The sequence below is a fragment of the Amborella trichopoda genome, chromosome 11 (assembly GCF_054954075.1).
Source record: "Amborella trichopoda isolate Santa Cruz 75 chromosome 11, AtrichopodaSantaCruz75HAP2 v2.0, whole genome shotgun sequence".
NCBI lineage: Eukaryota > Viridiplantae > Streptophyta > Magnoliopsida > Amborellales > Amborellaceae > Amborella > Amborella trichopoda.
The window spans coordinates 5,783,930-5,802,600 of NC_142346.1; the positions used below are offsets into that span (position 1 = coordinate 5,783,930).

An 18,671-nucleotide genomic window follows, 5' to 3' on the forward strand; every position below is an offset into this window, starting at 1 on the left:
ATGCAATTTCATGGATCCTTTCTATATATATCCGCATATTGAATATTTGAAGAAGGGTGAGGCTTTTATAAGGTGCCCACCTTATACTAAATAACCAAGGTGCACGTCTAAATTTCACTAGAAGATGTAGTTTTTGTTACTTTGAATGTTAGAAATTTTATGATAGCTTGAATATCTATGTCTAACTTTAATTATGAAATTTATAATTCTAAAAAACAATGCAAATCCAACAGATCTATAAACATTTGAAATCCTTGAAAATAAAAAGTCCAGAAATTTTTTTTACAAGATGTATTGTTTTGGAACTAGAAATTCTTTTTTTCTTTATATCTATACATCTCAAGATTGAGATAATGATTGAGATGATGAATTGGAAGGTTCCCCAGCTTTGGAACACTCTTTTCCCCTAGATTTTTGACATACGCTATTACTTCTATAATGTAGGATTACAACCTTATATAAACTTTTTGCTATCAAGAAAGGCCCATTCATCAGAATAAGTGCATCCTCGTACTACCTTCATGGACGTATGCATGAGCCCAAAGGTGGGCTACGTTAATTTCGGCACCATGGAAACAGTATTGAGGCAGATGGACTTTGACACAACTGCATATATTCATGATTTGTAACTTAAAAATCATGGATGATGTTTTCCTGTTAAACGGTTAAAACGAAAAGATGCAATAACAAGATATTTCCTTTATCTCCTCTCCACAGATACACAAACATTAGGAACATGGCACTGTCAAAATTATGGATACATGGCCTGCTGTACAAAAGGAATAGTTGGTTTTGACTATGAGATATGAACAGCCAGTAACAGCCGCAAAATAATGACTGCACCGTGGGATCGAAACCTGGGCTGCACTGCTCAGAGATACATAGGCAACTGCCTGCACACGTTTTGATGATCTGGTGTCACTCAGAAGAGCAAGTAATCATCTCAGGAGAATCAGAAACTGTCACCTCTTTAGAACTAATGGAATTATGATTTGTATGACTCATGCTACCAGATTCAAACCTCCTCCTCCTATCCAATGCTGCTTCAACCCTTTTATTGAACTCAGAGTCGGGGCTAACCAGCATGTAACGCAGCTTGAAATTTATCCTATTTTCAACGAGGATCTTATGCCGGGGGATTATTCTATTCTCGAGTGAGTAGCTAAAAAACCTGCATTTTTTATATTTATGATTATGGTCATTTGAAATCAGAGAGAGAGAGATAGAGAGAGTGAGATTACCTTGGAAACTCTATGAGGTCACGTAGTGCACGAACCATTATTCGCCTCAAGTAACGGTACTTGGGTCGCAGCACATCCAAGTTGTATCTCAGAAGCATCGGGAAATCAACAATCATCTCACCCAATGATTGAAAGGGTATGCCCAATGACAGGAAGTACTTCACATTAACATCCAATTTACCAGCAATGCTGCATCCAAGAAGCTGTGGTTCAAGGCCTATTACCTTCCCAATGTCTTTGCGGGGCACTCCAGCTTTTGTAATCAAGAATATAACCTGCACCTTGAAAATAAATTGCGTATACATAAAAGGGGGTGACAAAATGGAGTAATGAAGCATAGCCACAGTTATGTATGGTGAATATAAACATTGCCATGCGCCAAGATCATGTCGGGAAAGTAACTAGTAAGTCCAAATGTAATCGTTTTAGTTCTGCATCAAGATGAGAACAACTGAAGGCACTTTGTCTATTCGGTTCAATACGTTTCTCAATTTTTAAGTTCGTATGCCCATGAAGAATGGAATTTCCCTGATAGAAAACATTCAGAACTTCAGGCATTAACCACATTCCCTTTGGAATCTAGGAGCATCTTTTCCAGTCATAAAAACTCATAGTCATCATGGAGAATGAAAAGCTCTTACTGATGTTTCAGGACATAGCAACATTGAACAAACAACATATCCCAAATAAAAATGATTTTTACCCTTTTTTTTTATAATGTCTGCAGGTATTTATCCAAACAAAAAATCTCTCCCTCCATTTGGATTTTTAATAATGGTTTAAATAACGACAGGGGAACCAATAACAAACCACTGGGCGAATTTTCTTGTACAGGCTGTATGTCAGTAAGGGTGGGAACTTGACAAGAGCACTCCCAATAGCATCTTCTCGAACCCCTATGTCCTGTAGGAACTGTACCTACATAACAAAATGAAAACACATATCAATTGGCAAATATTCAGGAGAGTTGCAGACCTAAAGAACTAATATCATTAAAATATTTTCTTTGTGAGTTAAGTAGCATTATCATAGAAAAACATCATTAAAGAATCAATGTCATCTACATCTAACATTAGATCTGCATCTACCCCGAGACATTCTATGCCAGATGAACAACTATGAACAACAAGCAGTCGGCCTTAAGGCAATGCAGATGGAAAATGGAAATTGTGAAGTCTCTAAACCAGTCTGCTTATGAGTGTATCTATGGAGGACGAATCTCCAGTAAACTTAAACAGAATTACCACAGAGGATTTGGAAAGAATATTGAATATAAGAATTCAATAAAGAGAGGGCCAGACAAAATTATACAGAAATATTGCTCTATCTGTACGCCACCAAGGGGTAATGCACATGCGAATCAAGAAAGGTAACAATAAAAGAAATTAGTTGCTTCCTAATCTTTGAAAGAAAATAAATTTACAGGTCTTAAAAAAAAAAAAAGAATATAGGTGTACATCAATAGGTGCCATTGGAATGGAACCTATTGTGAAAGGAAGTGGAACAGAGTTTGTTGGAGGGATGGATGATCCCCAACATGACATATGAGACTGAATTGACGTACATCAGAAGGTGTTTGAAGTGATTTGAATGGATTTGAATGAATTTATATGATCTACAGCCATCCATGTTAAGTATATGACTATATGTGGGAGATCTAGAGTTTAGGACTGATTTACAGTTTTGAATTGATGAAATTGGGGCTTAGAAATTCGTGGATAGGGCAGGGCAGGGCAGGGGATTTCAAAAGATTTGGGAGCCTAGGGCTTATGTTTGGCACCTAATTGGGAGAATTGGGGTTTAGTCTGGATTTCCTATGGCCAATTACACTCTCGAAAGGCTTGGAACAAGTAGAGCTTTGAAACTCCTCTGGGTCTGGGACTCAAGAATTTGTGGTTAGAGCCTACCAATATCAGTCCTAAGAGGTGATGTTACAGTTTGAGGCCAATGACATGGGGTTTCGAATGAACCACCATGATTTTCATGACCACACCGAGTCAGGATGCTTGCCAAGGCTCTGGATGCATTCTGAAGTATTGCAGTACAAAACCAACTCAAAAATTGGGTCCAACACATATTATACTAGGTGAGATACTCCTTTTGCCAGGTCCGCCACAGCATACCGAAACCGCACAACTAGATTGGAACTTCTAGATTTGTTTAGAGAAGTGGGTAACTTTGAAACGGTGTATCACATTGATGCAGGAAGTTTTATTTTGGCCTAAGTTTCAGGGTATTCTGATAATATATGATCGTTCCAATGATGTACTCAAAATTTTAGTGCAGTCAAGGTCTTGAAGTTAAGGAGTACAACAGTGTATTTTACGTATCATATAAAAGAACCATCAGAATAAAAAGGAAAAGATCACAAGCCGGAAGATAGCATCTATTCTATGTTACATGGATTCATTTCTTTGGGTGCTATACCCGCGTTGGACACTATCGACCCACATACAGATCTGGATTCTGCTACTTGTTTATTAACAATTACTTACATCATTTTAGAGACTCGATGTTCTTTTTGTTTTGAGAAGACGCATGCGAACTTCAAAAATGTCTATGCAATTTTAAAATAATCTATGGATTCAGATAATTAAGGTATACTCGAGTATTTCAAGTGACTTATCATGAAATAAGATATCAGAAAAACATTATTGGATTTAGTTGTTGTCTCTTCGCTATGTAGCCGTGTCACCAAATTCTCTTCTTCACGGCATGAAGAATCCGACACCTCAAACCCATATTAGACACTAACATGCATACCCATATCCGTACAACAATAGCATATATTTCAATTTTTGTTAAGGAGCATCTCCTGGAAAAACACATTATGCAAAGTCAGTTCAAGTTTGAATTACTAATTTTCAGACAGAAGTACAGAGAGAAAAGCAGAAAGACACAAGCTCTACATAAAAACATTCCACATGTTACATGGGATCACAAATAACCTTTGGTTCCAATTGAATGGAAACCTAAACTCTTAGCACTGAATCATTTGGAGGAAAACTTCTAATCATTAAATAAAGGAGATAAATTATGCTTTAAAATTGAGCAATAAATAAATGAAAAGTATACTAAGAGACCATTTACTTTTAATAGAAGGAGGTCACAGTCATTCTTGTCCGTCATATTTCAAACGGGTGGTTGTGTCATTGATTAACTCAAAGTTCAAAAGAAAATTCTCAAATTTCGTGCCACACCCCAAACCATCAAATTTGACATATAATGGCTACTAGCAATTATGACCTCCTTGTAATAAGATATATGGCCTCATAGTATACGATCCCATAAATAAATTCGTCACAATTTAAAAGGTCTGGCAAAGGAATACGACAATGATGACCGAAACATCAACTCCACCCACTGCAAAAAAGAATGAGGATTTTTATGACAAATTTTGGAAGAAAGGCTAGATTTCAATCAGATTAAATGGAAAAAGAAGAATAACTATTTCATCCAGAACAAGTTTAGAATTTGAAGGTCCCAAAACATTGGAACAAACATATCCACACACTATGCCTTATCACGACAAAGGCTAAAATGAGAAGGAAATAGTTTATGTAAGGGTGAGGCTCTAAACACTCAAATTAAGGCGTACCTCAAAAATTCACTATAAGATGTTGGGTCGATTGTCAAAAGGCCCGAAAATCAATCATCTCAACCTTGAGATGTATAGGTGCAAAAAAAAATAGAGTTCAAGTTGGGAAAATAGTGCATCTTATAATGTATTATCCGGGCCGTCAATTTTCAACATTTTCAAGTCTCTATAGATTTTTCTCGATCTACACTATTTTTAAATATTTAGATTTTATAATTAGAGATAAAAATAAATTTTCAGGCTATCACAAAGATTTTGCTACTGAAAAATCATCTTTTGACACAATTTAGAGGTACGCCTTACTTTGATTGTTTAGGGCCTCAACCATATACAAACCACACCCAAATAAAAATTATATTTCAGATCCTCACTCACACTTTCTCTCATATTTTCCATTTCTGTTCTTCTTTTCCACTCTTTTGCTTTGTACTCTTTAATCGCACATGCATGGGACCATATGGTTCAACGCAAGGAATTTTTTTGAAAATATTTATACTTGGATGCATTATCTTCGAAAAAAGTGCCAAACAAGGCATCGGAATTTCCCATACCTTAGGGGCAATGGTAGATTCTAGATCAACACAGAAAATCATCGGTTTCATTGTGAGGATTCTTTTCATGCCATCACGGCAGATCCCAAGGTAGTAGAAGTACTTCACCAAAGGTTTCCATCGTTCTTCAATGCCGCAGCCCATCAATTGTGGCTTAAATGCTAAAAGTCTCCCAACATCTTCCATCCCTAGGCCAAATTCTTTCAGGTAGTTGACCTAAGATCAGCAAGTAAGTGAAATTATTTTCATGTTAACGATAATTCTATGTGTACACTTATGGACAGCATTATATGGATACATGACTGCTTTGATGACTTATTTTGGCAGGCCTACAAAGGTGATTCATGCCCTATTGATGCAAGAAAGCCTACAAATGTGCAGTTTCTAATGTAAGTCTACATTCAACGCATCCACCTCTTATAACAACCACAAAAAGCGCTATAATGAGGAAGAAAGTGCTGCCCAGTCAAGTGAGACTGATATGTCTCATCGAAAGCTAAAAAAATGGAAGAAATAAAAACCCAGCATCTATGTGATCATGCAACAGATGCTTGTTTGTAAGAGAAGTACCTTGCTGTTCATCTCTTCCAGGCTAAAAAAACCAAGAGCTTTAGGATAATCAAAAACCATGGTACCAAAGTCCTTTTCATCCATACCAAGTTCCAAATAGAAGTTCACTCGGGATTTAAGTTCTTCCATGGTAAATGAAAGTATTTTGGGACAGCGGCTGATAACAAAACCCGTCCAATCCCTTCGGACTCCATTAGTTTCCAAGTAATGGATAATGTCATCCAACTCGTTAGTGTTCCTGTTCAAAATAACCTCTTCTTTGGCAAGCACCACTCCTATAGACCTTCCTCTAACATAAATTGACTTCAACCACTCGACCAATGTTTTTAGAGTCTCCAAATTCCCAGCAGACAAAGAGATAATCTTCCCTATCTGGGGATACGTCAAGGAATTATGCTTTAGCCACCTGCATCCATCGCAAGTAGCCGATATTTAGTCTCCTCGTATGACATAAGGAAAAAGAATTCCTTACAACTACTTAACGACCAGAAGTCAGTCTGCAATCACCAATTCTGGAACATTTCTAAACACCTCTGAGAGTTAGAACTCTGAAATCAATTAACCTTGTACTGTTCTTGTGGTTGAATGATACTACTCCAGAATTTGATAAAGAATGAATCATGCCTCATGCCAGTTAAGGCAAACAGCTTCAGAGTGTTTATTGATAAAGCTTGTATTAGTTCCCCTTTATGCATTTGATACCCTTTAAGCAAAATTTAACACATACTATACCATCTGATCAAGCTAATATATGAGCTAAATTACGAGTTTCCTGTTGTATCAGTCGATAAATGTAAATAAAGTACAGTGAATGATAAATGGATATTAATGTGGCTCGCATATAGCAACAAATACACACAGAGTAAGAATCAACAAAAAAATGAAATGGGGGTTATGGTAGGAAAAGGAGGAGCAGCAGCAACCTAACCTGATCAAGGGAACCACCCCAGAATTATTGAGGCATGACTTGACACGCGCACTGAAGGGGGAGTTGGAGGGCGAACAATTCTTCATAGAAGCAGCCTCAATCAAGATATGGTCGACGAATCCGGCCATGTGGGAGGTGAGGTTCTCCGAATAAGTGATGCTGAACTTGGCAGCTTTCATGGCCTCTTTCAATAATTGGGAGGTCGCTTCTCTCCTGATCTCCAGAGCTTGGCTCAGCATCACCATGCTGCTCATGTTGCTGTCATTGTTTTGGGAGGTTTCTGCCCCTTCTGAAAGTGAAATTGAGGCGAGGTCCCCATTGCCGTCGCATGGGGTGGTGCTTCTCGCCCTTTGAGAGGAGACGGAGCCTGGAAAGGTAGGTGGAGGGGGGAGAGAAAGAAGCCTTTCCCTCTCATCATCACGGTTTGAGTTCGAGTTCGAATTCGAGAATGATGGTTCTAATATTGGTGGAGATGGGGAGAGGCGGAGGACTGTGGCCATGGACCTCGCGTTCTGTGTCCTCGTGACGACGAGAGCAGGATTGACTCTCGATGCATCTCCTTCTCCTTCTCCTTCCTCATTGCTACGCTTCCTGTGCTCTTTGTGGGTGTAGCAGCAACAACATGAGGAGGAGATGATGAGGGGTTTGGTGGAGAGAGTGTTGGGTTTGTGGTTGTTGTAATTGGTAAAGTGGTGGAATTTAGGGTTGGCCGGACTGGGAAAAGCGAGGCAGTCGGAAAACATTGAGAGCTGCAGACAATTCATCAAACAATTGGTAGCCGAACAGAGAGGCTGGATTTCATAGAGCAAGGGACTTTTCACTCAAATCCTACTTTTTAAATAGGGTGAGATTTGTAAAAAGTGTCGGACCTTATTCTATTGAAGTAAGGTACACCTCAAAACTATTCCGAAAATGCAGTTTAGGTGTTGCAAAGCCTTGCAATGTTATGAAAATATATTGTTGCTTTAATTATGAAATTTTCACTTGTAGAAATGGTAATGTCAAAAAAAAAAAAGAAAAAAAAAAAAAAGAAAAAAGTAAATTTTTTATACATGATGATTCGTTTGAACATGATGGTCCTTAAGGACCATCTCTACTTTTCAAAAAAAAAAAAAAAAAAAAAAAAAAGAAATTAAATTTTTAATACATGATGATTCGTTTGAACATGATGGTCTTTAAGGACCATCTCTACTTTTCAAAGCTTTTCGTTTAAAAGCTTGGTTGCTCCTTGCTCTTGCCACGTCCACTAAAGGACGTGGCTTTAGGCGTTTAAAGCGTAAGCTAACGTTCAAATCTATAACGTAATAAAAGAATAAAATAATATATTAATAGAATTTAAATCGAGAGAACGCTCACACTTGTAACGTAATAAAAGAATAAAATAATATATTAGTAGAATTTAAGTTTAGAGAGGTGAGGACTCCTACTTTAGAAAACTTATGAGATTTTTCTCTCTGGTCGAAACATAGTAAACTCCTCTCTCGAACCAAAATTTTTATCGGAAGCTCCCTCTCAAATATTTGTGGGTAAGTGACATCATTTTCCTGAAAAATAGTCTGTTTTTAATAAATAGGATCTTTATTTTATAAGTTTTGTGTGTAAGTGACCTCATTGTCTCGAAAAATAATCCATTCTTTTTAAAAATGAAATGAAATAATTATTTCTGCTTATTATCATGAATTTTAGGCGCGATAAATTTTATGCGCACGTGACCTCATTATCTTGAAAAATAATCTTTTTAATAAAAATTGTGATATTTTATCTATGTTAGAAATTTTGAATGTTGTAAATTAGAAAAATAAATTTATTTATTTTTCTTGTCTATTGTTAGAAATAAATGTGATATTGCTGCTTTTAGTAAAATTGTGATATTTCTTTCAACTGTTTTTAAATATTTAGACATTGTAAAATTCATGTGCAAATGACTGCCTTATTATTTAAAAATTGACATTTTTGCAATTGATTATAGTATTATTGTGAAATGTTTTTTTGTGGATTGATATCCCATAAATTGTGATAATTCCGTATTCTTGAATTTCTATAAGAGCTTTTCTATGCATATTAAATTGGCAATTATGCTATAATGCCTTTACAAACTGCTACCTTTCTAAATTTGAGCCCAAAATACTTGATTGGTTATTTTCGAAATGTTATTGAAAGTGACTATTATTAATGGTGTTAGTGAAATTTATATTAATGATTTCAGTGATATGTTGAGTACATGATATTGCTGCTTTCGAATATTTAAAGAGATTTAGAAATAATTTAAGTATGCAAGTGGACTCATCCGATTCGCCGGTGAGGTATAAGTGGACCTATCTGGGACGCCGGTAGGGATTAAGTGGACTCATCCGGTACGCCGGTGAGGTATAAGTGGACCTGTAGGGATTAAGTGGACCTATCTGGGACGCCGATAGGGATTAAGTGGACCCATCAGGACGCTGATGGGGTATATAGGTGACCTACTTGGGACGCCAGTAGGGTATTTTATGAAATCCTTTGAATTATGTACTGCAGTTAAAAGTGTTATAAGCATTTCAATTATTCGAATTATACTTAATTATGCATTTATCGAAAGTGAAACTGTTGATGCATTTCTGTTAATAGATCTCATTTTGGAAAATATTGATATCTTTCAATCATGATTATTTTTAGGATTATGATGTTCACTTACTGAGTAGCCAAACTCATCAAACTATGGTAAACATTTTTCAGGATTACTACGGATTCATTTTGAGTGCTAGTCAAGATCAACCTTGGAAGATATTGTTGTTGTGCTAGCTTTCTTTTGTTACTTTGTAAGACCTCGCCACTGTAAATTTGTCCTATCAATAGATGTATATATGTTTTGTCTGTCACATCTCAGGAATAACAGTATTGTAAATTCTTGGGGTGTGACAGGTAATGATCAAGTAAATCTATAAATACTTGAAAATCCTGAGAATGGATTATCTAGATAATGTGTTAGAAGTTGAACTATTTTTAAGGCTACAAAATCTTTTTTTCATGTTTATGTATATCGAGGTTGAGATGATCGAATTGCAGGTTTTCAGCCTACAAACAACCTTCTCTATTGGATTTTTTAGGTGCACCTTACTAGTAGGTTGACACCTTACGTAAACTTGTTCCTTTAAAATAATGTATATGAATTTTATTTTGAAATTTTGTTCATGCGGGCTGGACCGCAGGACAACATATGCAGTCCAAAAAGTGTAAAGCATCCATCTTAAAGATGAATGCAAGTAGGTGTGCCATCTAAAAACGATGGAAGCTAACTATCCAAATGTTTTCTTACTAGACTTATTATTTCTCGTGTAATATTTATGATCTCCATGTTAGAGATTGCATGTCCTTAAAAATTAAGTCCAAAAATCTATCTCAAAAATAAATTTATTAATAGGCCGGCATTTCTACATATACAAGCTTGGCTGCATAGAAACCAAGCCCTTTTATTTTTCTATAAATCATATTAAGCTATTTGGAACATCATATTTCTTACACTTACTAAATTACAAACTTTAAAGAAATAATTGGTCCTTTGGATCCTAGGGTATCCAAAATTATATTTTGTACACCCAAGGTATTTTTGTATAAAAATATGTTTGGCAATTGTTTTTTTGATACATAATCATGTTTTCTGTAAACAAGAAAGAGGGCCAAAATATGGGCATATAAAATCAACCTAAAAAAAATGGATTATACTAAACATGACTTTGTGTAAGCGTGAAAGCAAGAATACAAATATAATACAACAGATTATAATATTATTTACACATACATGAGCTGCCCACTTATTAAATATAATTAATTCTTCTAAAACATTCCCACAAATTAGAGAGAGAAACTACCTCAAATTTTAAATTTTAGAGAGAGAAAGTATTTTAAAATTTTTAAAAGAGAAATTATATCAAATATTAGCGAGAGAAACTATTGAAAATTTTTAGAGAGATAACTATCTCAATTTTTTTAAAGAGAGACTATATCTAATTTCTAGAGAGAGAAAGTATCTTAATATTTTAGAGAGTGAAACTATATTAAATTTTATATAGATAAATTATTTGAAAATGTTTTTAGATCAAACAACTTGTAGTGTTTTTTTTTTCTTTTATTCTACAAAGAATTTTAAAGAAAATTTGGGGCATGCATAGATATGTGAAGGACACATATGATAAAAAAATAAAAAATTTAAAAAAAAAATTTCGGTGATGAAAAATTTTCAGAATACCCCTAAAAATTGAAGGGGCATTTTGGTCATTTATTTTTATAATAAATTTTTTTTTTTTTTACCTTTTCCAGGTTCCTAATTTTATAGTGGGACACCCAAAATTTCATCTAAAATGTTTTGAACAAAAAAAAAATGAAAAATGAAAAATAAAATAGTGTTTGGTGTGATATAAAATTATGAACAATCATAGCCGTTCGATTCAAATCAAACGGCTAAGAGGTAATAGCGCATAACTCATTTGGTATGCAAGCTCGCGTATGGGGCTTCATACACCAAGGTTGTGATTGTTTTTCCTGATCATCTTGATTTTAAATCCCAGGAGCCCTACAGTATTGAAAACAAACCAACTGACAGCGGCGTCCCGTCTCTCCTTCTAGCGTGATGGGAACTCTCTCTCCATCTCCCGCCCACCTCTCTCACTCTCCATCTCTCGGCCACCTCTCTCTCTTAAGCTCTGTAACTCATCTCTCTTCGTCTCTCTGACTAGCTCCTCTCTCTCAAACCCTCGATGACCCTCTCTCTCAAATCCTCTCTGGCCTGCTGCCCCTCTCTCTCAATCTCTCTGAAACTTGCCCCTCTATCAATCTTTCTCTTGCCTACCCCTCTCAGCCTATCTTTATACATCTCTTGTTGCCCATCCCTCTCGTTTTGGGGTTTTGGTTGTTTTGGGTTTTGGGGTTCTGATGCAATTACAAAGCCAACTAAAGTTATGATAGCAGCTATGACTAACGCAGATGTCGATGAAGATGTCTTGGGTTTCAACCCAACAGCTCAGAAAGGTCAAAACTGAAATGGCAAGAATTCTGGGTAGACAAGCAGCCCTTTTGTGCCTTTGGTTCAATGAGTAATCTCTCGTTGCCCATCTCTCTCTATGGCCCCCCGCCCTCCCCCCCTCTCTTTAGAAATACAACCTAAAGCACAGAAAAAATTGAAATTTTAGAAATTTTCTATGCTCCATTGCTGCTGCAAAGGCAATTGGGACAATCTTCAGTGAATTTGAGGTTTAAGTACGCATTTTTTATTCGTTATCATTACTGTTTTATTTTGATTTCTAAAGTCGATTTCTTTTTTTTAAAGGATATTTTTTAATTTGTTTCAGTGCTTTCTTTTTAATCTTTTTTTTTCTAGGATATTGTGTTAGTGCTTTATTTTGATTTTTACATGTGATATGCATTTCTTGTTTTGGGCTTTGAGGTTTGGGGGTTTTGGTTGTCTTTGTGCATAGCCTTTACTCTAAGATTTATTCTCAACATGATAAAACAAGTTTTTTTTTTTTTTTTTTTGGGTCTCCTCTCTCTCAATCTCCCACTATGCCCTCTCTCTCTTTCTCTCTAAAAATACAACCTAAAACATTGAAAAATTTTGAAATTTCAAAAACTTTATGTACTTCTATAAAAAAATTCTATATAGGAAAATTGTTTTGCTATTCTTTGATTCATAACTTTTAAATTGTTTCTTATTTGTGATAACTTGTATGAAAGAAAGACCTATGTGATCTTTTACCGATGAATAATATCTTTTTTTTTCATATATCACCCCATTTATTTTGGCAAAAGATCACTTAGAGGTGGTCTTATTACAACAACATATATTTCAAAATAAAATCAACATGACAATAAAACCAAGATCTTAAAACTTAATGCCATTGAAATAACTATGCACTATGCTTGCGAATAAAAAATAAGATTACAAGAAATAAAATAAAAGAGTGTCGGGGATTATCTCAACCAGGCTTATTATACCCCACACCGCGTCACCACCATCTGATGGCACGGGATCAATGATCTTGCTTCAATCTCAAACCGAAAAAGCAAGTTTAAGCCAAACCGCACCAATAGAACATGAACCCTTTTGATCACAAACTCAAACCCTATGTGAATTCCGTTAGCAACCTAGTTTGAGAGAGATGGATTATCTTTTTGCTAAACCCTAAAACCCTTAGCCATAAATCCATAGTTGAGAAATAGGAGAGAGAAGAACTCCATAACCTAACCCCTTATGTTCTTTCACAATGTGGGAAAGAGAGAAACTTTTTTTAAGAGAGAGAGAAATTTTAAGTGGGATATGAGAGAGAAATATGGAATTAGGTAATAGAGATTTTTGGGTAGAGACAATCATTTTTCTTAGGCTTTGAACAAGATTAGGGTTTTTTAGGGTTTTCCTTGGCATGCCTCTTCTTGTGAGATTGAACATGAATCGTCGATCAATGGGGACTTGTGGGATGAGAGATCTGGGCCATCCATTTCATAGATGAGTCATCAACATTATGAAAAATGCATGAACCATTATCCCCCTTTTCTAAGCCATTTTCCCATCAATAGAAAATTAAGTTAAATTAATTTTAATTAAATATTGGGCATTCCATAAAATAACACATCTCTACATATATTTCTATAAAATCTATCAAAGATATATCAAGTCAATATCTACTGTCATATTAAGTCAATATATGGTCAATACATACTCAATCCATAATTTGACCATATATCACAATTTAAAGTTACCTAAGCATATACAAAACTTTTCATAAAATCGAAAATAGTAAGAGGTGGGGCGTGCCACCCATAGGAGGCACATGTGGACCCCACCGTCTAGAAACATGGTGGGCCCATGTGCACAATGGCCCTCCATGATTATTATTTTATGCATTTAAAATAAACAAAATAATTTCTAGTAAATATTTAAATATTGAAAAAATCAATATCTTTAATTTTATAAATTCAAAAATTATAAATAAAATATCCAAAGGGTTCATAAAAATTCAAATAATAATTATAAAATAATCATTATCATAAAACAAACACAATTAAATTAATTTTATAGGAAATGAATACATATGGTTTAGGAATTGAATCAACAATCATGGGGCACTCCATATTCAACTATGGACTACAGACCATACTTGTTTTATCATATCGACCTAGTATTTCCCATGACTCACAGACCAAGCAAGAGCTCATTAGCGAGTCATCAAAGTCTGGTCGATGAGCCAAGGGGTCGCAATCTCAGTCTGCAGATTATAGGTCCTCCCCTAGAGACGAATCCAAGTCACCAAGACCTGATGGGACCACAACTCTATGGTGCATAGGGAGATCTCTCGCACATGCATACACTTCACCCTAAAAGATGAATTTCTAGCTTTCCCGAATGATATATCGATATGCATGCCGTGTGAAAGTACATAAATGAGGTTTTGGCCTCTGACTCTGTAGGTCACCATTACACATAAGGGTCATACAGTCCCTCGGCTCACTCATCCGGGTATGTTCTCCAACTTCATCAAGGGCTAACCCATGAACCCTCCTTGGTTTGTTCTTCATGCCTAAGTAACATGGATTTTTCCCAACCGACTAGCCTAGATCGTCAAGCACAATCTGGTATTTACAAATATCATTTGCACGGTATGATCCACACTCCCACTGAGTTTATGTTCTATTATATCATTTTATTTTACAAGCACTTACAAGGCCTTTAAAGGCCACATAAACCCAACATCTCCCACTTGGCCTTTAAAGGCTTTACATTATCTCTTCCTTACTTTTTCTCATCCCCATCTGTCTATCCCAATTATAATATCTTTCTCAAGTATTTTCACTTATTATCTCTCAATACATTAAACATGATTTTCTCCATCAATCTTTTCACAAAAGGATTTATAGAGGCAACACCTTTTTCTTTTTGCTGTGCGGATCATATCCCAAAAGTGGTCATACCCCATCTTTCACATCGCATCGCAAATCATGGACATGTTGTTGTAGAAGACCATCACGTACCCTCATCGCATGGGGTCGTATGTTCATGGGCTCAAAAGAGTTCTTCAAATAAGCTGCTCCCTTTTGTAGCCATACAACCAGCACCCCACATATAGGTTCCGTGGGTGAATAACATTATAGTCTGTTGTTCCATCTGACCTGTCAAATACTAGTAGGTGCTCCCATTGAATTATCTAGTTTATCTGGATCTCGATCTTTCTCAATCTCACATCATTCTTCAAGTGATAGAAACATGGTTTCATATGCTTGGAGTTCTTATGGAATCGTGACTCCTTTGACATGCATATCACCATCGTGTTGTCACAAAATATCCTTACTGCCTCACGACGCACGGCGTCAAAGTCAAGTCGATTAAATTTTTTTTTAATCCATATGACCTCCTTGTCTGCCAAACAACACGCCACGTACTCTGCCTCCATGGTGGACAATTCCACCACATCCTGTTTCTTTGATTTCTAAGAAATTATACTCCCTCCAAGCATGAACACATATCCAGATGTAGAGTTCGCATCATCTGGATCCGTGAGATATCTTACACCTGTATATCTGAAATCCAAGCAACTAAAAGAAGCATGGGACTGTAGCGGCTCCCACTCAATTATTGTACACATAACATATATATTTTCAACATTCTTATGCTTATATCATGAGGTAGCATAGCTAGTTTCAGGCAATATGTAATTCAATACCCATTGGTTTCACAATATGCAAAACCTTCATGAACCACAAAAGTTCAACCACACTAGCCATCTTGGTAGTAAATCTATACAAACCAAATTATCTAATCAACACAACATGTGTCAAGGAAACCTGGCATGATGGTCTTCATTCAAAATTCTCTATGATTCAAGGTCTTACGTAATCGAGGATTTTAAATAACTAGAAACATGGGTCCAGGCACATGGGTACAGTTTTTCTCCAATTTTTTATAAATAACATCAAGACACAATGTTTTTCTCTTTAATAAAAAATATTGACTTGATATATATATATATATATATATATATATATATATATATATATATATATATGCATTCATAAGCAATAGTTATAAGTATAATAGTTTAAAATGATTTCATAAAGACTTAGTGGACCTGTCAAAACTATGTGGTTTTCCCTAAACCATATTCATAAACTTAGGTTTTTCTCAAATCATCCAAGTTTAATTTTAAAATACATGCTTAACCTTCATAAATCATTTTACCATGTTCACTTTTAATTTCCTACCAAGTCAAGTTCATGGTCAAAAAAACAAATCATAAATACCATATTATAATTTTATCCAAAATAAAGCATGACTAAATAATGTCTATTAAAGACTTGACAAAATATTTCCTTTTTGGCAAATATGGAGACTTTATCAAGAGATCATCATCACATGCAACACATCATATTATAGACGTTATTGGGAGGATGGTCACTAAGACCGAGTTCCAACGAAACACTCCCTTCGTGCTGACATATTTGAATGAGTCATACTCATCTCTCGTGTTTCATCCTTAGAGCTCAAAACCCTTGATCAAATCACATCTCCATATGTATTACTACCAGTAGTTCATACTCTAGCACAATACGACACTAAAACACAAGGTATTAAAAAAGTAGCTCTTTAAAATTTGTTAACACCTTTTACTTAATGCCCATGCACTCTATACATATTCATAAAACAATTAGCCAAAATATAACTAAAGCATATAAAATAAAAAGATATTAATCATTTTTCCCTATATGACCTTGCCATGTAATGTGAGATAGATTTCATACTTCAAAACCATGTAGTGTGGTACGTAGGCTTTCTTGATTCATTGTTTTTATTTTTTTGACAAGTTTTTGAGATCTTGGAAGAGCACACAACTGATGGAGAATATATTGGTCATCAGTTTCACAAGTCATGAAGTGTCCATCTTTTTAGCACTTGGATTCTCCCTTTCTCACACCATGAAGAAATAATCTTCTTGATCCTATGATTTCAAATATCACAATTTCGATTCTCCTATCGATCTTTAGCGTTTCTATGTTATCACCAAGTCTCTCTATATATCCCTTCATTTCAGAGAAACCAATATGCTTTTATAGGTATTGTGCTTCTTTTTCTTTCTGTTATTTTCAAATCAAACATTTTTTATATAGAGTGTCTTATCTTGCCAACTCTGTATTACATCTCTCTGAAGTTGTACTATAATAAACTATGCTCATGACATACTATAAAACCTTTTAAAATGAGTTTTACAAAAGTCTCCATAATTAGGAATCCAAAGATGAGTCTTAACATGCAACATCTTTTAATTTACTACAGCATAGAACAAGAGCATCCCACAATAAAAATATGATATCTCTCAACTTATAATGAGTTTATCTCGGAATCTTTTTGAATACTGAAATAAACTCAAAAAATATAAAATAGTGCTCAGTTCTATCCTAAATCATACCATTTAGTGAGTATACCTTTTAGTGACTTTTACATCATAATACAATTTTTTCAGCAGAAAATCAGGTTGAGCATCTCTCAATAAACAAATTTGTTTCTCTCAAGCCTTAGAGAATTTCTTCCTAAAATATATTGTATTGAAAACTAGACTCAAAACCAAATCATAACATCATAGTGTGAATCTCAAATAATATCTTTCTTCAGAGAAATAAATAAGATGACATACACATCATAAAATAAATCATATTGCAGAATTCCAGGAAGAACATTGTCTAATAAAATTGTATTTTCTCTCTACTTTCATGAAGTTTTCCTTTGAAATAAATTTTGTTTAAAAGTAGACACATAATGGTAACACATGTATTTCTACAAGCCTCATATCACTTTGTTAAGTAGACTTGATAAATATAACTATTTATATCTCAATGAAAAATTACAGAAAAATTCCGGATGACCTCTCTTCAATCCAAAATTTTTATTCCTCTATTTCCTTAAGTATTTATCTCTCAAATAAATTTTATTAGAAACTAGACTCATAATGGAAGTCTAAAAATTTAGTATGGATCATAGAACTTTATGTTAAGTATAGAAATAAAATCATGACTTCCAAGTCATGGAAATAGTTTTCGTTGCAGAAAATAATATTTGAGCATCATTCAATAAATTAATCATATCTTTCAAACAACAAGGACTTTCTTGATGAAATATTTTTTATTTGAAAGAATACTTAATTTTATGAGTCACAGTTCAATTTCAGCTAGAAATAAAGATCATATAGTTGGTGATAAAAATCACGGAACTTAATGGACAGTTCTTGAATTTTGCAGGGGACACCCTTCATTGTTGAATCCATAACTCTCAATTCCCATATGATCTCCTACTGAAATATTGCAGGTAGATCATCCCCTTAAAGATGCAAAATATTAATGAAATATGTAATAGAAAAATATCTAATTATCTTCTCCATATTACTACTCCAAAATAGCCCAGAATACTAATTATGCATTGCCTTTTCGGTGTTGGAATATTTCAATAATTCTTAATCATGGGTGTATTTCTTAATCACAAAGGTCATTAGCTTTCTTATATCTCATTCCCACGCTTGATTTAAACTCAATAAATATAAAAGATAACTAATGACACAAATTATCAATAACTCCGATACCAATGAAAGAAAAACTTATGTAATCTTTTACCGAAAAATAATATATATATATTTTTTATATCACCCCTTTTGTTTTGACAAAAGATCACTTACAGATGGTCTTATTGCAACAACATATACTTCAAAATAAAATCAACATGGCAATAAAACCAAGATATTAAAACTTGATGCCATTGAAATAACTATGCACTA

The 18,671-nt window shown here is 34.7% G+C and overlaps 1 protein-coding gene across 5 annotated transcripts; it reads right to left on the reverse strand.

Moving 5' to 3' along the window:
• Positions 1-596: 596 nt before the first annotated feature.
• EMB2219 (Mitochondrial transcription termination factor family protein) lies at positions 597-8,014 on the reverse strand. 5 transcript variants are annotated; one of them, XM_020673739.2, is made up of 6 exons: positions 6,889-8,014; positions 5,961-6,366; positions 5,391-5,606; positions 2,052-2,159; positions 1,242-1,522; positions 597-1,171 (listed from the first exon to the last, which is right to left on the reverse strand). In XM_020673739.2, the coding sequence occupies exons 1-6, from the start codon at positions 7,650-7,652 to the stop codon at positions 919-921; spliced, it is 2,028 nt and encodes a 675-aa protein (XP_020529398.1). In that variant the 5' UTR covers positions 7,653-8,014; the 3' UTR covers positions 597-918. The 5 variants fall into 5 exon arrangements, with proteins under 5 accessions (XP_020529398.1, XP_006854533.4, XP_088707661.1 ...); XM_006854471.4 differs by having other exon boundaries at positions 1,242-1,516; positions 6,889-7,236; XM_088851535.1 differs by lacking the exon at positions 5,961-6,366 and having other exon boundaries at positions 1,242-1,516; positions 6,889-7,236.
• Between the last annotated feature and the right edge of the window lie 10,657 nt (positions 8,015-18,671).